This window comes from Prionailurus bengalensis, chromosome C1, assembly GCF_016509475.1.
Source record: "Prionailurus bengalensis isolate Pbe53 chromosome C1, Fcat_Pben_1.1_paternal_pri, whole genome shotgun sequence".
Classification (NCBI taxonomy): domain Eukaryota; kingdom Metazoa; phylum Chordata; class Mammalia; order Carnivora; family Felidae; genus Prionailurus; species Prionailurus bengalensis.
In genome coordinates, this window is record NC_057345.1 from 209,319,851 (window position 1) to 209,343,070 (window position 23,220).

Below are 23,220 nucleotides of genomic sequence, written 5' to 3' on the forward strand. Positions count from 1 at the left end.
GTGTCTTTCATTGTGAGACCCAGGCAAATGTCCTTGTTCGGCCACCAACTCTTATAAAAGTCACAGATGTCAACTTATCTCTTTGGCCTGAGTTTCACCTTTCAAGTGAGGGAGGAATTCTATGATCCCCAATCCCTAATATTTTATTATTCTCTATAATATGTATGGAAAACCATGAATTTTTAAGAAGAGTACCAAACAGCTTGCAATATTGGACACTGAGCAGAATGTCCTGGAAAGTGATCCCAGACCTGAGTCAACAGAGAGGGGAGGGCAGGCAGGTTCGGTGGGAGAGGTGAGCGGGGCCAGGCTGTTGGAGAGGAGAGGAGAGTGGGGTTAAAGAGGTGGGCAAGTCTGGGCCACAGGGACATTACACAGGTTTGACAAGGGCCACCCTGGGGTTGTCCTTGACTGCATCTCTAGCCTTGGTAGTCTTTTCACTTTTAGTTTTTGCATTTTTGTTTATTTTGCATATTTTGTTTATTTATCTGACTCATTGGCCATTTACGCACTTTAGGAAGATTTTCTAAGGATGGGAGGGAGAAAAGAAAGTTTTAATTCATCTCAAATCTTTCATCATATTAATGGATACCCTGGTCTCCCCTGCCCCTCCCTACATGCTTTAAAGAAACTAAGTGGCATGTTTTGTCAAATTTAGTTTTGTCTTAATCAAAGGAACAAACACCCGTGCAACGCAACAGAGCATACACTGTTGAAGTCGGGCAGAAGTCTTGCACCACTCACTGCTCTCAAGAGACAGACAGCCTAATGGCCACAAGCAATGGTTCGGGGTTCAAATCACAGTTACTCGATGAGTGACCTTCCGCAAGAGACAGACGGCCTAACGGCCACAAGCAATGGTTCAGGGTTCAAATCACAGTTACTCGATGAGTGACCTTCCGCAAGTTCACCAGTTGTTACACCTACACGGTCCAAGGCAGCAGCCACTGGCCATAGGAGGATACAGAGTGCTTCAAATGTGGTTAGTGTGACTGAGGAAGTGAATTTTTAATGACGGCTAATTTCAATTAATTTTGATTTAACTTGAAGAACGGATACTCTCTCCAGTTATCTGAGAACATCCAACTAGTTTTGAAACCACTGAGATATGTCAATTTACTCTTTCAACTAGTAAACTTTATGAAATCTATATACCGAACAAGTTCTTAGGATAAATATTGAGCATCCAAATGGACATGTGTTATAAGCAATCATACGTACTGAATTTGAAGACTTTGGTATAAAAATGTGAGATACCTCATTGACCATTTTATGTTGATTGTATGTCAAAATAATAATAGTTTGGATTTATTGAGTTGAATAAAATGTACTATTAATGTTGGTTTTTTTACTTTTTAAAATACAGTTCCTAGGAAATTTTCTATTACATGGCTTGCATTATATTTCAATTGTACAGAGCTATGCTTTAATATCTCCCTCAATGATAAAAAAAAATAGTCTCCTAGTCTTGTTGTTGTGACAACAAGAAAAGATAACTGTGCAAAGTTCTCAGGAAAGTGCCTAAAAAATAACTGGATGTACTCTCCAAACAGCTATTATTTTGTGAACACCATTTCCATTTCTGCTTTCTCTGACACAGGAAGGAGAATTTGAAGACATATCCTGTGGGATATTCTATCTGTTCCCTGAAGTGCATGAAAGCAAAGAAGGCCATTGATCCCACACAGAGGTACCAATGGCAAGGATGCTGAGAATTTACCAAATAAATCCATATTTTGTTTTTATTTCATGGGTTCCGACTTTGTAAGCGTCGTGACCCATAAGATATGGCTTACGTGCATTGATTCATTCATCAAACCTTTTACTGAGTATCTATTTCTAGAAGAATCCAGCTCCCATAATTTTGAATTCAGTTCCTTAGCTGTTCTCGCATCTACAAACGTTGAAATAACTTTAAAATCACAAATAAAATACAGACTATTCTGCATCTTTAAGTTAATAACTTCAATTCTCCCTTCTGAACTCAAAATGCATTCTCTTTCTTTCTCAGTAATACCTGGTCCTCTACTTTTCTTTATTATTGTAGTGGTCTTAAATTCTAATCATTTATTTGAAGATCTTGAATATTTTTCTTTGTTCCTTATCATTTTTTAAAGCTTACTTATTTACGTATTTATGTATTTATTTATTTTTTAAAGTTTATTTTTGAGAGAGATTCAAGAGTGCAAGCAAGGGAGGCAGAGAGAGAGAGAGAGAGAGAGAGAGAGAGAGAGAGAGAGAGAGAATCTGAAGCAGGCTCTGGGCTCTGAGCTGTCAGCACAGAGCCCAACGTGGGGCTTGAACCCAAAAATCGTGAGATCATGACCTGAGCCGAAGTCAGATGCTCAACCGACTGAGTCACCCAGGTGCCCCTAAAGCTTATTTATTTATTTTGAGAGAGAGAGAGACACAGTGCGAGTGGGAAAGGGACAAAGAGAGAGGGAGAGAGAGAATCCCAAGCAGGCTCTGTGCTGTCAGTGTGGAGCCCGACAGGGGCTCGATCCCATGAAGAGTGAGATTATGACCTGAGCCGAAACCAAGAGTCAGACACTTAACCGACTGAGCCCCCCAGGCTCCCTGTCCCTTATCATTTTGAAATGTGGCATAATTTGGAGAATTGGAAAGATGCAACATTCCTTTATAAATGAAGAAAGGGAAACAAGAAAAAACCAAAAGTTAAATTTCGGGAGAGTCACATTTGGTGGATAACACAGAAAAGAGTATCCAATGCACACAAATGTTCTTTGAACCATCTATTTATGTGAATAGTCTATTCAGTAAGTATTGCAGCACTCCAGGAAATAAACACACCTTGAATTTCCATTTTCCCACATTCTATGAAGCACAAATTAAGTTTCCTTCTGCTAGTTTAATTTCTTTTTCCTAAAATAACTCCTTACAAGTTTATTAAATTTGTGAACTTTTCTTTGTTTCAAGACAATAAAAGAAATCATAATAGCTAGAACTTAGTTCTTACCAGGTTCTTAGAAGTATCATGGGTCCCCTAGTTTAAGAATACCTTTACTTTAGGGGCGCCTGGGTGGCGCAGTCGGTTGAGCGTCCGACTTCAGCCAGGTCACGATCTCGTGGTCCGTGAGTTCGAGCCCCGCGTCGGGCTCTGGGCTGATGGCTCAGAGCCTGGAGCCTGTTTCTGATTCTGTGTCTCCCTCTCTCTCTGCCCCTCCCCCGTTCATGCTCTGTCTCTCTCTGTCCCAAAAATAAATAAATGTTGAAAAAAAAAAAAAAAAGAATACCTTTACTTTAAGAAGAGTCCTATGAGATACTAGGATACACAGAGTAATAGCCCCCCAAGGTTGTCCATGTGCAAAGTCTGGGAGCCTACGAGTGTGTTATTTACACGGCAAGAGGGAAGTAAGGCTGTGGACCGAATTAAGGTTGCTGATCTGCTGACCTTGAGATCAAGAGAGGATCCTGGATTGTCCAGGTAGGATCCTTTGGAAGTGAAAGAGGGAGGTAGGAGAGTCCGGGGTGGGAATCAGAGAGATGTCTGAAGACAGCATACTGCCATTGGCTTTGAAGATGGAAGAGGGCCAACAAAACAAAACAAAACAAAACAAAACAAAACACACACACACATACAAAAGGCAAAAAGCAAAACAAAATAAAACAAAAAATAAACCAAAAACCCCAACAGATCTTCCTCTAGAGGCTCTTTTAGAAAGGCACGCAGCCCTGCCAGTTTTAGCCCTATGAGACCCATTTTGGATTTCTGACTTCCAGAACTGTAAGATAACGAACGTATGTTGTCTTGAGCTACTAAGTGTGCCGTCACCTGTTTCAGCAAGCATAGGAAACTGACAGAGAGAGGTACCCTCTTTATTCCCGTTCTATGGAAAGCCAAGGCATAGAGGATTTAAATAATTGATCCAGAGATCACACAGCAAGCAAATGCACTCTGGCTCTCAACCCCTGGCAACACAGTAAAAGTCAGGACTGCACATGGCATCCTCTCTCTCTTCTTAGCATCTCTGTGCTCTCCAGGTCCCCAATCCATCGCTACCTCCTTATGGGAAGCCCTCCCCAACTGGCTTGTGGAGGCTGGATGCTCCAAGGATACAGTTGTAAGGTGGAAGGGAACGCTTTGCTTGAAGCACTTCTTACGATTACAACTTTACATTTGTCCGGTCCTTTCTGTCTCCACCAGCAAACTTTAAGCTCCAGAGCGCAGGAGCCAGAAACTGTATGCTGCTGTTTCTGACTATTAGATGCAGGGGACGGTTGGCCCTCAGCTGTCTACTGAATTTCTGATGTGTAGGCCATGTAACGATGACAGATTTACACAAGCATATGGAATTTGTAGGTTTTAAGCAATGAACTACATTCCAGTGGGATAAAGTAGATTAGTGGAAATGAATTTCAAAATCCTAAACTTTAGCCCCTAAGTAAATCAGCTCCATGGAAATGAAATCTGAGGGAACGAAACAACAATCCAGATGAAATTTGTTGAAGGATGGGAAAAAATCGTATTCCTGTTCAGTGTGCCAAAAGATGCATTTTGTCCTCAACTGTATTACTCAGTTTTCACAAGATTTCATTATATCGAAGCCTGGTACTTGGGGATAAGCTTTAAATACACTCTTCTGGAAAGCAAAGAAACAAACAAAAACAAAAACAAGTATAACCAGGCTTTTTTTTATATTTGATTATCTTTAAAAGTTAAGGGGCTTTTTATTACTACTGATTTGTTGAGTCTATGCTTTTTCTAGTCATATAACGATGTTTTCTTCCTTGGTAGTCTAATCTTTTAATCTTCAAACTATGGCCTCTCCCAAAACACTCACATCTACTGAAAGCATGAAGTTCTCTATATTCTGATATATATTTATATCTATCTGTATCTCTATATAGTTGAATTTGCTAATTGGTTTTGGAGAAAAGTTTCTGCATACCCCACCACACCCGATTTTTGGCTTTTCTTTATCATTGTTGGTGGCTTTACCCTTTAAACATTACTTTTTAGATTCCGTCCATTTTTTCTTTGTTCTTTATTATTTCTAAATCTTTATCATTTGGAGAACTAGAAAGGTGCACAATCATTTGGACAAGCTGGTAACAGATGTAATCTGAATTTAGTAAGCCTTTGCCTTAAAGATTCTTGTTGCTAATTACTAAGTCTCTGATCACATTCAATTAATTCTTATACCCATGGAGAAGCCATTCAATTCATTTGTTCATCTTCTACGCCTTTGGAATTCAGCTCAAAACCAGCTCACTAGGAAAAATAACTGTTGAAGATCCTCTGTGCTTACACCATCCGTGGCAGACCATTTAAAATCACACTCCATTACAGAAGCTTCCTTTCCCCGGGAAATCTTACATTAGTATATTCAAGATTCAACCTCACTAAAATGAAATAAGAACATTAATTCAGGATTTAGGATGTCTAGAAGTTGTTTCTTCCTCCTGTATCCATTCAAAAAGGTGAAACTGGAAAATCATGTTAAAATCCCTTTGGTAATAAAGTTTTATTAAACTAGAATATTTATTATAGAATAAGAAGACAGATCATTTTATTTCCTTGGAAATAGTTCCCATAGTATATCCCTCTCCGTTCCCGATTTTAATCGTAGGACCCTCATTGAGGTCTCTCTTCTGGCCACACCCAGCCACTCTCTCCTGGCCACTGTACCACTCTTTGGGGGAAGATATGGAACACATACAGTAAAGCCCTGATTTAAAAAAAAAAAAAAAATTTTTTTTTTTTTTTTTACATTTATTTATTTTTGAGAGATAGAGAGAGACAGAGCACAAGTGGGGGAGGGACAGAGAGAGGAGACACAGAATCCAAAGCAAGCTCCAGGCTCCAAGCTGTCAGCACAGAGCCCTATGCAGGGCTCAAACTCGCAAACGGTGAGATCATGACCTGAGCCGAAGTCGGACGCTTAACCGACTGAGCCACCCAGGAGCCCCAGTAAAACACTGATTTAAATGGCCTCATCGCTAAGTGAGTCACCCAGAGGATAATGAACTCTCATGGCCATGGTGACCGACAGTGGATCTTTGGGGCTATAAGTTAGCCAACTAACCTACAGGACTCTATCCTTATATAACACTCACTAGTTTACAAAACGATTCCATAAAAATAAATATTCTGGTGCCTCCACCAGACAGGATAGTATTCCCCATTTAACAAACCTAGCTCAATGGATCAGCACGTTCAGGTCACATGAGCTTCTTTTTTTCAAGGTTTATTTTATTTTTGAGAGAGAACATGAGTGGGGGAGGGGCGCAGAGAGGGGGGGGGCAGAGGATCTGAAGCAGGTTCTGTGCTGATAGCGGAGACCCCGATGTGGGGTTCGAACCCACGGGCCATGAGATCATGACCTGAGCCGAAGTCGGACGCTTAACCCACTGAGCCACCCAGGTGTCCCCACCGATGCTCACGTGACAGGCTTGAGGCCGACACAGGGCTTCTGACTCCAAATCTCAAATTCACCACCAATTCTCAGCAGTTTTCAGGCATTCAGGTGAATAAAAAGCACCCAGGAAAAACCCTAGTTCCTTTGTATGTATGTTAGGCAAAGCGCAAATACAAAGCAGAGGTCAAAAGTACAAACCAGCAGAGTTTCCCTTTGGGTTGAGCCCACATCATTCACCAGAGCGTACTGGTCCAGTAGAGGGCCAAGACTGTAAATACTTCAGGCTCTGTGGCCCATTGATGGTCTCTGCTGCACAGTCTTCTCTCTTTTATGTTTTGTTTTATAAAATTTTAAAATTGTGAAAAGCATTCTTAGTTCACAGGCCGTACAAAAACAGACCAAGCGCAGGATCTGACCCGTGCGCCCTAGCACTGGGCCTGGTGTGCCAGAGTTTCTGGAGTGCCAAAGTGGGACTGGTAATACAGGCCTCCTGGAAGTAACTTACGTACCCTGGCTCTCAAATGTTCACCTACAAGCATATGTCCTTGACTCACAGAAGAGATTTCACCTCCCTAACTTACCACAAGTTTAGGCTATTGCCATTTTCTCCTGTTATACAGCTGGAGAGAGAGGCCAGCAGCCTGCCTGGCACTTGCTTCTTGACTTCCTCTTGGGTCATCTCTACCCTCCTATATATATGAAGGGATAGTTACTCTTCGGCCGGGGGGGGGGGGGCAGGGAGGGGAGGAGGGGAGTGGGGGTGGAGAGGGCACAGGCCTTAAAATGGAGGCCCACTTCTAAATAACATGAGAAATTATAAACATTCCCCAGAAAGCAGCAGATAGACATAAATTAAATTAGGTAGTATCTGAGACCTTTTAATGAAATATGTTATAAAGGAAGTTGAAAATAATAATTGACAACAAGATTTCTGCTAATTCTCCCATCAGAACAAAAACTTTAGTGAGAGAAATTAGAGCTCTGAAAGAATTTCATTCCCCCCCCCCCCCGTTAAACTTGACTGCATTTTATTTTTTTTTTAACATGTACTTATTTTTGAGGGAGAGAGAGACAGAATGAGAGCGGGGGAGGGGCAGAGAGAGAGGGAGACACCGAATCCCACGCAGGCTCCAGGCTCTGAGCTGTCAGCACAGAGCCCGACGTGGGGCTTGAACTCACAAACTGCGAGATCATGACCTGAGCTGAAGTCGGATGCCTAATCGACTGAGCCACCCAGGCGTCCCAGCTTGCCTGCATTTTAATAGACCGTTGTCTATTAAACAGTTGTAAATGACAAGGACCCACAATGGTTTATTTTGATGTTTACCAAGGCTTTCCACTGTGGACTACACAGCCAAACTACAGTCGATGCCAGCCCAAAGCTTACCCAGGCATGAATTCAGAGCCTGGACTTCAGGAATAAGATTCTTTGGTATAATGAAGTCTTGAGGGCCAAAGCCTCCTGAAGAATATCAACATTCACCACCTTGTATTTATTGTAGTAGCTTTCTCCATCCTTAACTTACACCATTTCAATGAAAAGTTAAGTAGGCAACTTTATCAATGGGGCTTTTCACATCAGCCAATTGCGTAAAAACTTCAAAGGGTCGACAATACTTATGTTCAGTTTTTAGGCTTTTATGAAGGGAATTGAGCTGGGCACCCCTGGGGCATGAAGAGGTTCCTATCTATATGGGGTTCCCCCATCTGCCAGTGAGATAAGAAAAATATATGAAAGTAAATAAGTACAAGTTCAATACAGAAAACAAGAAAAAGAGATCACTTATTCTCTTGTCAACCATTTCATTGGTATCCACACTGGGTCTCACATTATTATCTACTCTGTAGACTGTTCCTCAGAACTCAGACTTGTATATCCCATTTCCAATTTGAAATCTCCATGTATAGATAGACCTAACAGACATTTCAAACTTAACATGTCTTACGGTGAACTTCGATTGTCATGCCAGATCTTCTCCTACAGTCTCCCCCACCTGAATGACAACTCCGTCTTCTGGCTGTTAAGGCTAAACGAAACAAACAAACCAGGACCGAAACCAAATTACCGCACATTCACCCTCATCCCTGAGTCCTCGCCTTCTCTCACACTTCAGGTTGAACTTGAAAGCGAGCCCTACTGGCCCTACTTTGAAATCCATCCGAATCCATCCACTTCTCGCAACCTCGACAACTACCATTCAGCTCTGTTGCTGGGACCACTGCAAAGCTTGACGATTAGCGGTGTCCCTGCTTCCGCTCTGGCCCCACTGCAGCCGTGGATCCTGCTACTCACCTGCGCCAGGGCCTCCGGGTTAGTGGGCTTACCGTTAAAAGAGCACTTTCTGTCCCCCAGGCACTGATCTAAGCTCTTTGCAAGTATTACTGAATTCTCACAATAACTTTACACGGTAGGTGCCATTACTGTCTGTGTTTTAGTAGTGAAAAAATGAAGGCACAGGGAGGACAAGTCATTTGTCATGGTCATACAGCTGACACAGAGACAGGACTCAAACCCTGACATTTTGGCTCCACAGCTCAGGCTCTTGACTTTCTGTGCCTGCTCCCTCCAATGCCTTTCTTACTCTTGGGAAAAGCTTTCTCTCCGTCTTCATGATGGCCTTTGTGATCTGTCCCCCATTACCTCCATGACCTCACCTGCTACTACTTTCTCTTTGACTTGCTTGGCCACAATGGCCTCCTCACTCTTTCTCAAACGCCCTTGGCCTTTCCCCATATTACAGACTTTCACCCTGGCTGGTTCTTCCACCTGAGACACTTCCCCACAGAGAAGTGGCATGATTCATTCCCTTACCTCCTCTGGGTCTTTCTCCAAATGTCACTTTTTTCCGGTACTGAACATGCCCCTTATTGAACATCTTTCTAATATATCTAGACACGATTCTAACCACTTAACATATGTTTTACTTTATTAAACCCTCGCAACAGCTCTGCATTGATGACACTATTATCCTCATCTTACAGGTGAGAAAAAGAGGCATAGAAATGTTAGTGGGGAAGGTCACATAGCTGATAAGTGATAAATCAAGATTTCAACCCAGGGGCTCTGGCACCAGAGTTTGTGATTTCTCTCTCTCTCTCTCTCTCTCTCTCTCTCCTTTCTCCCCACCCCTCTCTCAAACACACACACACACACACACACACACACACACACACAGTGTCAATATACAAATTTGGTGACTAAAAGGTGATGGAAAGTGAGAGAGAAAAAAAAAAATCAGGTTGTTCAGAAGCTTAGAGCCAGAGTGAGAAAATGATTAGCCCATCAGGATAAAGAAGGACGTGAGGTACAGAGGTGTAGATGATCAGTTTCCAGAGCTGTGTGTTTCTGGGTGTCATCCATGGGGCTCTTCCATCCGAAGCACCTTGGAGGTGTTGACTAAAAGCACAGATGCCCAGGCTGTACCCCACACCTTCTTATATAGAGCCTTTGGGTCCAGGCGCCCAAGGATTGACTCACACACAATTCCTAGGTGACTTTGAAACACATTAAAGCTTTTGAACTACTATCTTGAAATATACAGAATCATTTCATTGACTTAAATTTGTACACTAAACATCATAACGCTCATATGGCATTTCCATAACGACAAGACTTGGAAAATACACTATCAACGTAAAACTTGGCAACTTAGGATGGGGATCTTTGATGAGTTTGTTCATAGGTGGATTCCAAATGCCTGGAACAGCGGCTGGCCCATGGTGGGCCACCAATAAATAGCTGTTGAATGCATGAATGTGGAGTGGCCCATAGGAAACTCTCAGGATGCACAGTGATTCTGTCTGCGCATGTTTTACCTGGAGTGGTCCAAGATTTCCATCAGTCTACTCATAAAACTCAGTTTTATCATCATCTCCTCTAGAGGTTAGGAACAGAGTGGAAATTATACTGGCTTTTGTAATCCTTGATCTAAATGTGACTTCAGGCTCTGGAATGTGGCAGCTGTGTGATATGAACAAGATATGCAATCATTCTGAAGCCCTGTTTCCTTCACCAGTAAATTCAACATCACTCTATTTAATGTCCATAATGATATCGTATAAAGTAATAGAAACCTTGAAACAATAAGACATTGTTATTGATTTTTCTTTTGTAAATTTCCACCTGCTAAATTTTATAGTATAAGTGGTAAAATTGGGGGTGGGGAGGCTGTTAAATGATAGAGACGGCATGAGCAGAACACATAACTACAGAATGCTAACATCATAAACAAGAGGTAAACTTGGGGGGAAAATGTCTCAGTCCCTTTAAAATCTAATTTGTGAAAAACTTACGGGAATAATAAGTATGAAATTATTCCTAAATAGCATTTCCTCCTAGAGAAAACCATAGCACAGCAGTTCAAGAACAGTATTGCTTTTTTATTTTATTTTTAAAAAATGTTTTTAAGTGTGTATTTATTTTTGAGAGAGAGAGAGAGAGAGAGAGAGAGAGAGAAGGTATGAGCGAGCAGGGCAAAGGCAGAGAGAGAGAGCAGAATCTGGACACAGAATCCAAAGCAGGCTCCAAGCTCTGAGTTGTCAAGCACAGAGCCTGATGTGGGGCTTGAACCCAAAGACCGCGAGATCGTGACCTGAGCTGAAGGCAGACACCTCCCCGACTGAGCCACCCAGGTTCCCCCCCAGCATTGCCTTTTAAACACCTAATATCAGTTTGTGGAAGAGGTTGGCATAGAATGGTATAGCTCAGTACTCTGTCCCTCAGAGTCGCAGGCCAAACCAAATGACTTTCATCTCAAAACTTTTAGTGTAACAGGTAGTTTTCATTCATTATTTACCACATCCTTGAAATCTGAACGTTAAAATCTAAGAGGAAAAAAGTCGATTCTGCTGAAGGTACGCAATGCCTCCCCAGTTTTTGAAACTTTAGCATGCTACCACCATCCTAACGTGGGATTTCAGTGACTAAGCAGATCTCTCACTGCACCTCAAGTAAGGAAAGATGCCACCCTCCACTTTATTCTTCCTGACAAAACAGGTGTACAAACAAGGGAGTAACACCGTCTATTGTAACTAAAGCACAGACAGACGTGTGCCAGAAACAGCTTTTCAATGAAAAAATGCATTCTACCAAATCCTCAGAAACTTCACTCTGATTTTGCGCCTAAGTTCAGCATTTTCTAAAGCCCTTTGTGTTGCAGAGTCAGAAATAAAAAGTCTAAATACCTCGAAGGCAGACATCTAACCCCCCAACAGCTACACAACCTGATTGGTGGTGGCATGCGATCTGAAACTGCGTTTGGGGCTCTTCTTTCAAACTAGAGTTGCAAAATCAAATCCACTGAATTAAACCAGACTCCGCAAGATTTCTCGTTCTCTCTGCACAAAAGTGAGTAACAGCATACACAATGTGAGGCGGGGGAGCATGTCTAATAGACCGATAAACTGCGCATTTCGGGGCAGATCTAAGAGAAAGAAAGCCAGCTCTGAATGATAGAAATCCTTTGAAAGATTTTCCCCCACATGGCAAAGCACAGGAGTAAACCCTAGGTCGCACACTCCTTTATCTAAAGCCGAACAGCCCAAACCCTAAATTGCAACCTCATTTCTGTAATAACAGTTCAATCAACTCCGGCTCCTTTGCCACAAGTACCATACCATGATAATGAGGGTTCTGGGTCTACTCATCTCGTCCTCGCTCTCCAGAGGCACAATCTCGTGGGATGGTTCCTCTTGGCGTCGTCTACAAATGTGTGGACAGCTCCTCTGGACCACAGAACGGAAAGCCTGAAGCAGAACAATGCTGGCCGTGCAGCCCATAGCTGCATCGTGGAGCCTACAAAATAACTTCTATGTTGATGCTATGTTGGAAAAACAGTGGCTCCTTGTCCCTGAAAACAGCCTACATTGCAGCTGCAGCCAGCTGACTCTCCAATCACTTTCTTGAGCTCTGATCATCTGATCACCGCCAAATAGCTTGGATGCAGAGATGGGAAAGATTTGATCCACTGAAACTGAATGCACTCAGGAATATTAGAGCGTTTCGCCCGGAGAGTTATTTCTCAATTCATCTCGAGAACGTGCTTCCTGCTCGTTGCAACGATTCTCTCCGATTCTAGTTTCAGAGGTCTGAATAAATACATCACTTCCACCCAGACACTCGAATAAATAACTCTCTTTCAACCAAACAACTGGAAATCTAACTCCACACTGACATTTTCCCAAGGCAAATGAGTGTCATATAAAGAGTGAACATGATTGCTTTCTTTTTCAGCGTAAACACTTCGGGAAGGATATCTTGCTAGACACCTCACTAGGTGATTGGGGTGTTACTTTTTATAGCCCTTAAGTTCCAGACATGAAATGGGCTCATCCGAAACGTGGAGCCGCTGAATCAAAACGATTTATCAAAAGCATGCGCGCCTTAACCAAACCCACATGAGTGACACCAGTGTTCCCCCTGCGATTTCCTTTCAATGGTAGGGTTGTTCTGTTCCCACACATGCAGTTCTGCAGCCTAATACATTTTTATATTTACATAGGCGGCTCGTGGGGCTGAAAATATCTCTATTACTGAGGTCACTCGGCGAGCTCTGCCAAGTGACCTCTTAGAAAAAGCAGCTGTAAAGCATTTTCACATCCTATCAATAAGCGTTCAAGGCTTCAGGAAGGACGTTGAGGTCTTCGGTAGTTAAGAGTCTAGTATTCCCTGGCTCCTGCGAGACTAGTCACTTAGGAGGGGACCGAAGAGATGCTTAGAAATCACGTGACCTGCTTGGAATGGCTTCAAGATCTAATGGTATACTGTAAGAGAATAGCACAACAAGGGATGCTTGCACTAAAAATATCTCACAGCAAATGGATTTTGCTTACAAACGAGGAAAGTATGAAATCCCCAGTAGGATTTGCAATGTCGGGATCTTTTCTGTCAAGCTAATCCTTCCAGTGTAACTCTCAGGGATTCAAAGGAAAAATGTTTTCTTTGGTTTCTGGGCTCCTGAGCGCACAGGGTGCTGCAGGAAGTGTGAAGGCAGGTTGGTTTTGCTCCGAGGTGTGGCCACTCCAGCTCCGGGGAAGTTGCTCTCCCAGAAGCGTCTAGCACGCGGCTCAATTAGGCATTAATTGCTCAGTAATCTGTCACAACACAGCATTACTTAATTGGTACGTTTGCCAGAGAAGTAAAACATTTTTTTTTCTTCTAAGAGGTACGGGCTGCCAGTAGTTTTTCATCTCCCTCTGTTTTGAGCAAACATATTTTAGTGCTGCTGGAAAAAGAAGAAAAAAATGCTAATGGTGCTGGCAAGTCCCCTAACCCCTCCAGACCTTTGTCAGAGTGCCCGGGTGCTAATCTAAACCATTTTTACTGCAAACAACTGGGGCATTTACTGAAGACAGGCTGCAGTTTAACCTATCTGGCTTGTATGTATTGAAAAAAACTGACATCGGGGCCCCTGAGTGGCTCAGTCGGTTGAGCGTCCGGCTTCGGCTCAGGTCATGATCTCGCGGTCCGTGAGTTCGAGCCCCGTGTCGGGCTCCGCGCTGACAGCTCAGAGCCTGGAGCCTGCTTCGGATTCTGTGTCTCCCTCTCTCCCTGCCCCTCCCCTGCTCTCTCTCTCTCTCTCTCTCTCTCTCTCTCTCAAAAATAAACAAACATTAAAAAATTAAAAGAAAAAGAAAAAAATGTATATGTAAATGGTGTCCATGGGAGGCAAAGCATGGCTCGGGCTTCCATGATTGTGCAGGTGTCATTTCAAGTATGATTGCTCCTCCGGGCTCTTTGGGGACCCCACCTACCCACTCCCATGCATGACAAGACGCTCTCCAGCTGTTCCCTTAGGTTCTGGTCATCTGCTCATGAATGAACAGCAAGGCACTCGCTGGAGGCACTTAATCACCAGCTCTGGCTGGCAATGAGAGTGGGACCCCTTGCCATACCCCATGGGCTTGGCAGGGAACAGGACGTCGCCATCCCAGACTCCCATCTAGGCACCTCTCTCTCAATCGGCTCACCTCTGGGGTGGCTTTTGGAGTCAGATGTTTTGGCAGATGTCAAAGTCTTTGGGGAAACAAATGAGATGCTTTCTAGCTATTAGAGTCCTGTCTTCATTGATCCCCTTTGTTGCCTCTGAGGGACTCACCCCTATTATTGATGGGCTGCTGTGGGGCTGTCAATCTTCCCTCTCTTGCTTTCTCTTTCAACTTCCATCATCAAGGAAAGACAATCTGTGAAAATTAGTTTCTTGGGAATTCAATATATACTACAGTTACCCAGTGGACGCGAGACCATGAGGACAACAACCAAGGATCACGGTTAGACATCTAGCCCAGCGTTTTCTTCTGAAAAGGTGTCAAATATGTAGCAAAGTTGCCAGAAAGGAGTTGGATTCTGAGGTCCAAGTTTTACATAGTAAGTTAAGTTAGGGGTGGGGAGGAGATAAAAATCAACCTGAAGAGACTGGACACTTTCCCTCCTCGTAGTTAGCATACATGTTATGTGACACAGAGGAAAGGAAATATTTAAAAACGAGGTAAAAGGCCTTCCCAGGTATCTGCTATTTTCATTTGAAGTATTAATAAGACAAATTATTAATTTGGCTTTCAAGCATCAAATGTGCGTGGCCTCACTACTCAATGACATTTGGAGACTCTCTCTGGTCTCGTCTGCCTCTTCTCCTAGCTAGGTTTTACTTTACGATTCACTAAGATGTTTATTAAATGTAAAATGATAAAAGTAAGGTTTTTCACCTATTGTCGTAGATGAGGAAATAATGTCACTAACGTTTGTAAGACTAAATTTTCCAAAGAAGTGTTGGAAACTAGGTTTCATTCTGAGTTATTTTTTTAATAAATAGTTTTAATGTTTATTGTTGAGAGAGAGAGAGAGAGAGAGAGAGAGAGAGAGTGCAATCAGGAAAGGGGCAGAGAGAGAGAGACACACACACAGAATTTGAAGCAGGCTCCAGGCTCTGAGCCGCCAGCACAGAGCCTGATGCAGGGCTCGAACTCACGAACCGCGGGATCGTGACCTGAGCTGAAGTCAGACACTTAGCCAACTGAGCCACCCAGGTGCCCCTATAATGTTATTTTATGTATGTATTCATTCACTCGGCACTTACGAAATCTTAAATGCAGGTATAGTAAAAAGCCTTCTTGCTTCGAAGCAGGGATGGCCGTGTTGTGTAGATAAGAAGTGGCCTTAGTGTAGACAGCAAGTGGAAAGAAGAGGAAAGGCGCAATCATGGAGAAGGTGAGGGATACCTGACAGAAAGTCAAAGGTAGGAAGAAAACGTAAAGAGTTTTGGAGAGTGAACAGTGTGTGTGTGTGTGTGTGTGTGTGTGTAGAGAGACAGAAACAAAATGAAGAAAAAACAAAGGCGCAGAGGTAAAAACGTTTCCAAAACATCCCTGAACACTAGGCTCGCATCTCTTTAAAAAGTCCGGACAAATGAATTTCATTTTTAGTGTTGTTTTCTAAAATGTTTTTGGACTAAGAATCATTTGACTCTAGGTGTGGATGTTTCTGCCATTGGAATAAAACATCCAAAGATCTTTTTACCACGGGAAAGGAAAATCCATATTTAACTTAACTAAATGATGCTTATTGAAAGTGCTGGACTTTCCCAGCTTGGTTAAATTACGCAAGAGGGGGCGCCTGGGTGGCTCAGTCGGTTGAGTGTCCGACTTCGGCTCAGGCCATGATCTCACCGTCTGTGAGTTCGAGCCCCATGTCAGACTCCGCGCTGACGGCTCAGAGCCTGGAGCCTGCTATGGATTCTGGGTCTCCTTCTCTCTCTCTGCACCTCCCCTCCTCACGCTCTCTCTCTCAAAAATAAAATAAAAACATTTAAAAAAAAATTACGCAAGAGTTGGATGTCTAAACGTATCTTGAGATGCAGACCAGGTTGAACTGGACTGTGCTTCGGCACTATGGAGGTGAAGTGCATGTTCTTTTCCACCCATAAGACCTGTACATGTGCCCCCAGGCCTCTGAGTCTCCTCATGCTCAGTGATAAATCTACTTGGAATGAGTGAGGTTTTCTGCCATCTTCCTGTGTCAAGTTCACTGAAAGCTCTTGCTGATCATGACGTGTTATCTCATAAAAGCCAACATAAGCTCAGATGAAAATGCTTTAATTGAGAAACAAAGAACATCCTTATGTGCTTCTTGGATGCCCCCGACACTACCTCACCTTCTGTTTAACCTGCTGCGACTTGCTGGGCACTATTTCAAGAGGCGAACAGGGCCATGACTAGAACTCACTTATGAAAAGAAATGTATGGTTGAGATTCTGACAGAAGGCCTTGCCTGGAACGACCATATTCCACCAATGAATCATCATCTCCCCAGAGAAAGATTCTCAACTCCTCGCCCGAGGTTATATTAACCCCACCTTTATGCCTGCATCCAGACACAAAGGTTCAGAAGCCACTCGGGAACCTGCTTCTCACTGGACTTGCCTGGCCCAGGCCAGCAGAACATGGTTTCCACCATATTTCGAGTCCGGATGGCCTGACTTCAAATTCAAGATGGTGGATGAGGTATGTTTGTGTCCTTCCCTTCTTCCCCAAATCCAAGTGAAATGTCAACAAAGCAGTATGAGAGGGAGGATATTGATTACAAGAGTGAGAAAAAGGCAGGGGACAGGGGGACACTTTCAGTAGAGGAGAGTTTTCTGGAAGTATTTCTGAAAGATTCAAAGCGGATGGGATCATATTGATCAATAATCAAAGATGAAGGACTAGCAACAACTCACACAGCAGAAGGATGCCACGGGAAGAGAGGCTAATGTTCTCGGCAAAACCCAAGAGGGGCTCTGAGCTGGAGGAAAGTAGGCACTGGATGTGAGTGAGGAGTAGTGAATCCCTGTCCCGCCCATGCCCAGCCCAGACAAAACACTGGAGCACCGGACCGCAGCCCTCTGAAGAAGGCACATGTTCCCAGAACACCCAGCATAGGCGTCAGCACTTCTGAGAAACGCCCTCATTACATTGGCCTTGGCAGGTGGAGGCGGGCTTGCCTTCAGCCTGCCTGCCTGGTCCACACACCCTGAAATAAAGAATGCAAATGGTATCCACGTTACCTAAAAGCTCATCCGTCAGTGGTCTGTCTGATGGAGTGAAGCAGGGGACCTTAAATGATCTTCCTCCCCTGCCCCCCAGAGCCAGAAGGGTGTGGCCACCCAAACGAACAGATCCCCCCCCCCCTTTTCAAAAAATAGGTATTCGTTTTTGAGAGAGGGAGGGAGAGAGAGCGTGCGCATGTCGGGGAGATGGGGGCAGAGAGAGAGGATGATAGAGGATCCGAAGCGGGCTCTGCACTGACAGCAGGGAGCCCGACGTGGGGCTCAGACTCACCAACCGTGAGATCGTGACCTGAGATGAACCGACTGAGCCCCCAGGCGCCCCGAAGTCGAGCTCTTTTCATATCTGGGCTAATTGTTCACATTTGGGTTAACAGCGTTCATAGTGAGCGACATGCTTCCAGTCTAACCGTCATCCTGGAGGCAGCTCGGTGGGAGAGGCAGCCAACGGAGTGCCGTGGAAAGGCCCGCGATGAGCTTTGGAGTCAGGCTTCTGCTGCCATCCAGGCTCTGCCCCGTATAAGCTGTGTGCTTTTGAGCAAGCTGCTTAACCTCCCTGGGCCTCCATAGGTATCCACTGTGAAATGAAGATAATCCTTTACACTTCTACTTACTGGAGCAATACAGAGCCTGACCCATAGGCTTGGTCTTCTCCCTCTCAGCCTCCGGGCTCAGCTTAAACGTGCCACTGCCTTGGGAGAAGCCTCCCCGGGCCGGCCTCGCCTCGCAGCCCTGAACCTCACTCCTTACCACTGCACCCCGGGGGAGGCTTTCCTAACACACAAGCTGAGCTTACATTCTGACAGATTTAATTTTTATGTGACATCTTCCCCTGTCCGTAAGAACCGGGACTGTGCTTACGTGGTTCACTCTATGCCCGGTGCCTACCATGAAGTGAGTAATAATTATGATGCTAATGATACTAATCATAAAGCAAGCCCTTCCATAGCATTTATTATGTGCCAGGCAGGGTTCTAAGTAATATTTAGGTGTATTGTTTTATTTACCCCTCACTCTACAAGGCAGGGCTCTGATCATCCCCATGTTACGGCTGAGGGAACTGGGGCACAGAGAAGTTAAGTGACTTGCTCATCGACTCACAGCTAGTGAATGGCAGAAATAGAACTTGAAGTTTAGCCAGTCTGGCTCCAGAGCCTGAACTTTTAACCAGTCCAAATGTCACATCTGCCCCAATGACACTTGTGTCTTCCAAAGGTGGACAAAAACAGAAAAATCTTTAGCACACAGCAGGGTATAGTGAGGCAACCCTGGAAAATCCGCTTCAAGAGCTGTTACGCTTTCACAGGAAAATGTGTGATGCTTCTTTGGATGACACTTTTAGAAAGTAGCTAGCAGTTTTAAAAGATTGTTTTGGGGTGATACTTTGCATTGCATTTTGATGGGGATTTAAAACTTTTTTTTTTTTTTTGAGAAAGAGGAGAGAGAGAGCTGAGCAGGGGAGAGGGACAGAGGAAGAGAGACAGAATCCCAAGCAGGCTCCACGTTCAATGCAGAGCCCAATGCGGGGCTTGATCCCACAATCTTGGGATCATGACCTGAGCCCAAATCAAGAGTGGGATGCTTAACTTACTGAGCCACACGGGCGCCCCTCCCTTTTTTTTTACGGAGAGAGAGAAAGAGAGGGAGGGGGAGAAACATTTTATATGTAATGAGTTTGATAAAAATTTTAAAATGTATTTACTGTGTATAGTGTTCATTGGCAGAAATGACTCATCTATCCAAATCGGCCGTAGGAGCCTATAGCTGGGATACAGAAAAATGACTGGGTCCCTCTGTCATGTCTTGGTACAACATCTGCCCTTAGGCGACAGAAGGTACTGGTTAGCATCGCGATGTCCCCCCAGAAAATGCTACTTTAGGTCCAACAAGAGTGAAGCCATCACCCCAGCATATCCTTTGTGCCAGAACATGTCAAAGAGGAAGGCGGTTGCCGCTCATTCTCGAGTCCCTTGGAGGCCGACCGCGTGGAGGCGTCACTGTGGTGGCACCAAGAAGCTGGTGTTCTGGGCTAGCGGTGAGAATTGGGGGTGAGTGACAAGCTGGTGGGAGTACGCCTGCTTCACATCTCTGCTGCACCTTCCCCACCACCAGGGGTAATCTGTGCAGAGTCGTGGAAAGAGCCCGGAGGCCAAGGCAGGGGACAGAAAGCCCCATGTGCTATGTAGGCTGTAGCACACCCTTTACATGGGAACTCGGGGACTCGTGGAAGGAGTGAATCAATCAACAGGTGATGAAAATCGACTCCCCACACTTCCCCCTCCTCCTCCCCCTCCTCCTCCTCCTCCTCCTCCTCATCATCATCAAGGTCCGAGTCCTGTTGGGTTTCTCTGTAAATTTTCCAGAGGCTCACCAATTGTTCCCAAGTGAAAATGACCCCAAAGGAGGAGACCTCCCCACACCCGCCAGACTAAAGTACAGATGTACCCCACCCAGACTGAGGAAAACCAGGTCACGGATGTGACCATTTTCCAGGGCAGGGGTCAGTGAGACTCTCTTAACTTCTATCATCTCCAGATGGGTAAGTCCCATTAAATATAGGAACTCAAATGGCCAGTAGGGAGTTAACCGGTGCTTTCTTAGCTGAAAAGTGGAAAACACAAGCCAAGGATGTGATTCTCCCTGAGCCCGGCTGCCCTTTATCCGCTTGTACCTCTGCTCTCCTGGTGCTCCTTCTTTCTACTCAAGAGCTTGGGGCCCAAGTCTATTTCAGTGGTAACTCATGACCTGTTTTTCCCACATCCGTGATTTGCAGGGTTCTCTTCTTTCAGCGTCTGTCTCTTCATTTCCACTTAGTTATACTGGCCTCCTCTTTATAGGCATCCTTCCCATCTGCTGACATTTATTGAATTGTACAATTAATCACTTTGGAAACAAGCGCACGGCTCTTCCACTTTAAAAACCCAGGTGCTGTTGCCAAGCCCTTCTTCACCCTCACTTTCCTAACTTTGGCACAGGTGCTGCTCCAAGCAGATTGCTCTGTTGTGGGTACATTTGGATGCGTCGGAAAATTATCCTTCAGTGCTAAGGTAGCTTCCCCATCAGCAGCTTTCTGCAGACTGCGTGCATAATTTCAATGTCCCATTAATATCATACCTGACATTTTGCGGGCTTCTATGTGTGACTGAACTCTTCTTGGGTCAGAATAAACTGTTCTAATCTTCAAGAGAAGGCCGTAATAGTGCAGCAGTTAGGCAGAGGCTCAGGGAGCAGCCTGCCAAGTTCAGATCCCCGTTGAGCCACTTACTACCTTTGTGACTTCGGGCAAAATGATAAGCCTCGGTTTTCTCATCTGTTGAATGGATGAGTGTTCATGAGGATCTAATGTTCGTGTCAGTGCTTGCACAGGAAGAGACACATGGTGAGTATTCGGTACACGTCAGTTATCAGTAGAAAATAAAAGGTTTACAGACGTTGCTTGCTTTTTTCCCCCCTTTCTACAAATCATATTAAAAAAAAAATCTCTTGATGCTTTCTTGCTCAGGGACACACAATGTTCTCTGGGTGATGGAGGAACGGGGGTGTTGTGTATGCCTCCTCTGTGCTTTGAAGTTAGCTCCCATGGTAACTTGAGACAATTTCCATAACCCCTTCTGTGTCCTCTCCCATGAGTAAACAGCTTTGAAATAATAGAATAATACCTCACTTACTCAGAGGCCATTCATTTTACAACCTTAACTTTTCTCATCACAGCCAATTCCGGAGAAGCAACAACAGAAGACTCGCGGAGCCAGAAAGAGATGCACCCAATTCATTAATCCACGATGCTTATGGGAGCAGCTTGGCGAAGGGCTCTTCATACATTCACCACGTACAACCGCATTACGCAGGATTCTAGAGAGATTGCTGAACAAAACTTGCGGTGGCCTTTGACCAGAAGCAATATAATTCTGACCTGCCCTGGCCCAGTGGGGATAGGGAGGAGCCACTTAGAGCTGGAAGGATGCCCCTGCTGAAGTCAGGAGTACAGACAGCTGTCTGACTTCTCCAAGGAACTGTGACAGACTCAGCCTTTAAATCGGCCCACCAAGTGTCAGTCACCAGATGGGGTGGGGGGCTTGTATCCGGGACAGGAATGAGGGCATGTTATTCTAGCCTGGTTTCTAGAAAGTGATTCAGAGCAAAGAACATGAGCTCTGGAGCTACGAGGACGGAGTCTGAATTGTCTGAGCCTTTGTCTTCTCAACTGTACAATGGGAGTAAGATGACCTCTTCTGCAAAGTTATTATCACAAAAGACACTATGTATAAAATACCGGCATAAATGGTATTTCATCATTCTTTTGCCACTATTACTGATACAACTATTAGGTTCATTATCACTGTTATTCTAAGAAAGTGCCAAAGAGGGTAAGTAACAGTCCCACAAATCAAGGCTTAAGGTTAACACAGTCACATGTAAACAAAGTAACTCAAACAGAGAAGAGAGCCTTGGTGCTAGAATGAAATGGCAAGGTCAAGAGAGAGGTGAGACAGGAAGTATCCTTGGCTCTTCTTTTTATTTTTTATTTTTTTAAATGTTTATTTATTTTTGAGAGAGAGAGAGAGACAGAGCATGAACAGGGGAGGGGCAGAGAGAGAGGGAGACAGAGAATCCGAAACGGGCTCCAGGCTCTGAGCTGTCAGCACAGAGCCCGACACGGGACTCGAACCCACGAACCGTGAGATCGTGACCTGAGCCGAAGTCGGATGCTTCACTGACTGAGCCACCCAGGCGCCCCTTATTGGCTCTTTTTTTTATCAGCCAAGGAGTCTTGGGTTGATGGTTGGGCCAGATTAACTTGAAGGTATGAGCCCCCCACAAAAGGAAGGGAGGGACTCATGAAAGACAGTCTGACAAAACGAAAGAGAAGAAACCAATGTCCACAATATCTGGGGCAAACCATGTTGGCGGCCACAATACCATAAAGGATGTAAGTTGCATGGTGTTCACACTCAGACAATAATGAGTGATCACAGGCATGGTGGTGGTGCCTCAAGGAAACACCAAATTATGTCCAGTGGCCACCGTTTCAGACAGAAGAGGAACCTGTGAAATATTTCAGGGACGCTTCTACTGACGACTTTCCATTTTTACAAGTTTCTGATTAAACGGGGTAAACTAAGTTCCCTTCAAAAGTTAACTGTATGAAAAATAGTCTCAGCTGAGGCTGAATAAATGAGCCATTAACTGTACATTCAGTACTTGTTCTCTTTTATTTTCTATGCTCATTTTTTCCCCCTTTGAATTGTGGCAGGAATTAGCCACCCACACCCTAAGCATTCCAAGTTAAATCTAGTTTACAATAATCACGAACTGCTCTCCAAACATGAAAATGGCAGCGTTTTAAGTCATTTGCAAACGTGCCTCCCAAGTCAGTTGGGAGGATGAAAAGGGCTCTGTCAACCTGAGCGAGTCTCAATTCTACAATCTTTGCCAGGACCCCGGGGAATGGCCCAACATATCATTTTAGGGTCGCTACAAAGCACCCAGCTCAGAGTTTTGAAAGAAAGGAGGACAAAGCAAGGTTTAAACCCAGCAGGAGTAGGAGGAGCAGGGCTATAGTCAAAGGATTAACTTGATAAGATAATGTTCAGCTTTTATTTAAACCCTAAACTGCAGGATGTGGATTCTTCAAGGTTGCGTTCCTCTTATCCCCCGTCTCTGCTCCCCACAGATGAACAAGGCACTGTGGTTCAGCAAGAGGACTCGTATAATCCACATTCCAGCCCCATTTGGGGGGAGAGGGGGAAGCAGTGGCTGGAGTTGGCGCTCTGATGCTAATTGTGACTCCAGGCAAGTCT

General features: G+C 44.4%; 1 protein-coding gene across 4 annotated transcripts in view; it reads right to left on the bottom strand.

Moving 5' to 3' along the window:
- The window catches only part of DOCK10 (dedicator of cytokinesis 10), a 273,034-nt gene that overhangs the window by 199,450 nt on the left and 50,364 nt on the right, over positions 1-23,220 (bottom strand). The window contains exon 1 of one of the 4 annotated variants that reach the window (XM_043577997.1): positions 11,997-12,230. The exons of 2 other annotated variants lie outside the window; for them this stretch is intronic. In XM_043577997.1, the coding sequence (XP_043433932.1) occupies positions 11,997-12,158 (162 nt within the window). In that variant the 5' untranslated portion in view covers positions 12,159-12,230. Of the gene's footprint in view, positions 1-11,996; positions 12,231-23,220 lie in introns of those variants that run through there. One more of the 4 variants, XM_043577998.1, reaches the window with a different exon arrangement.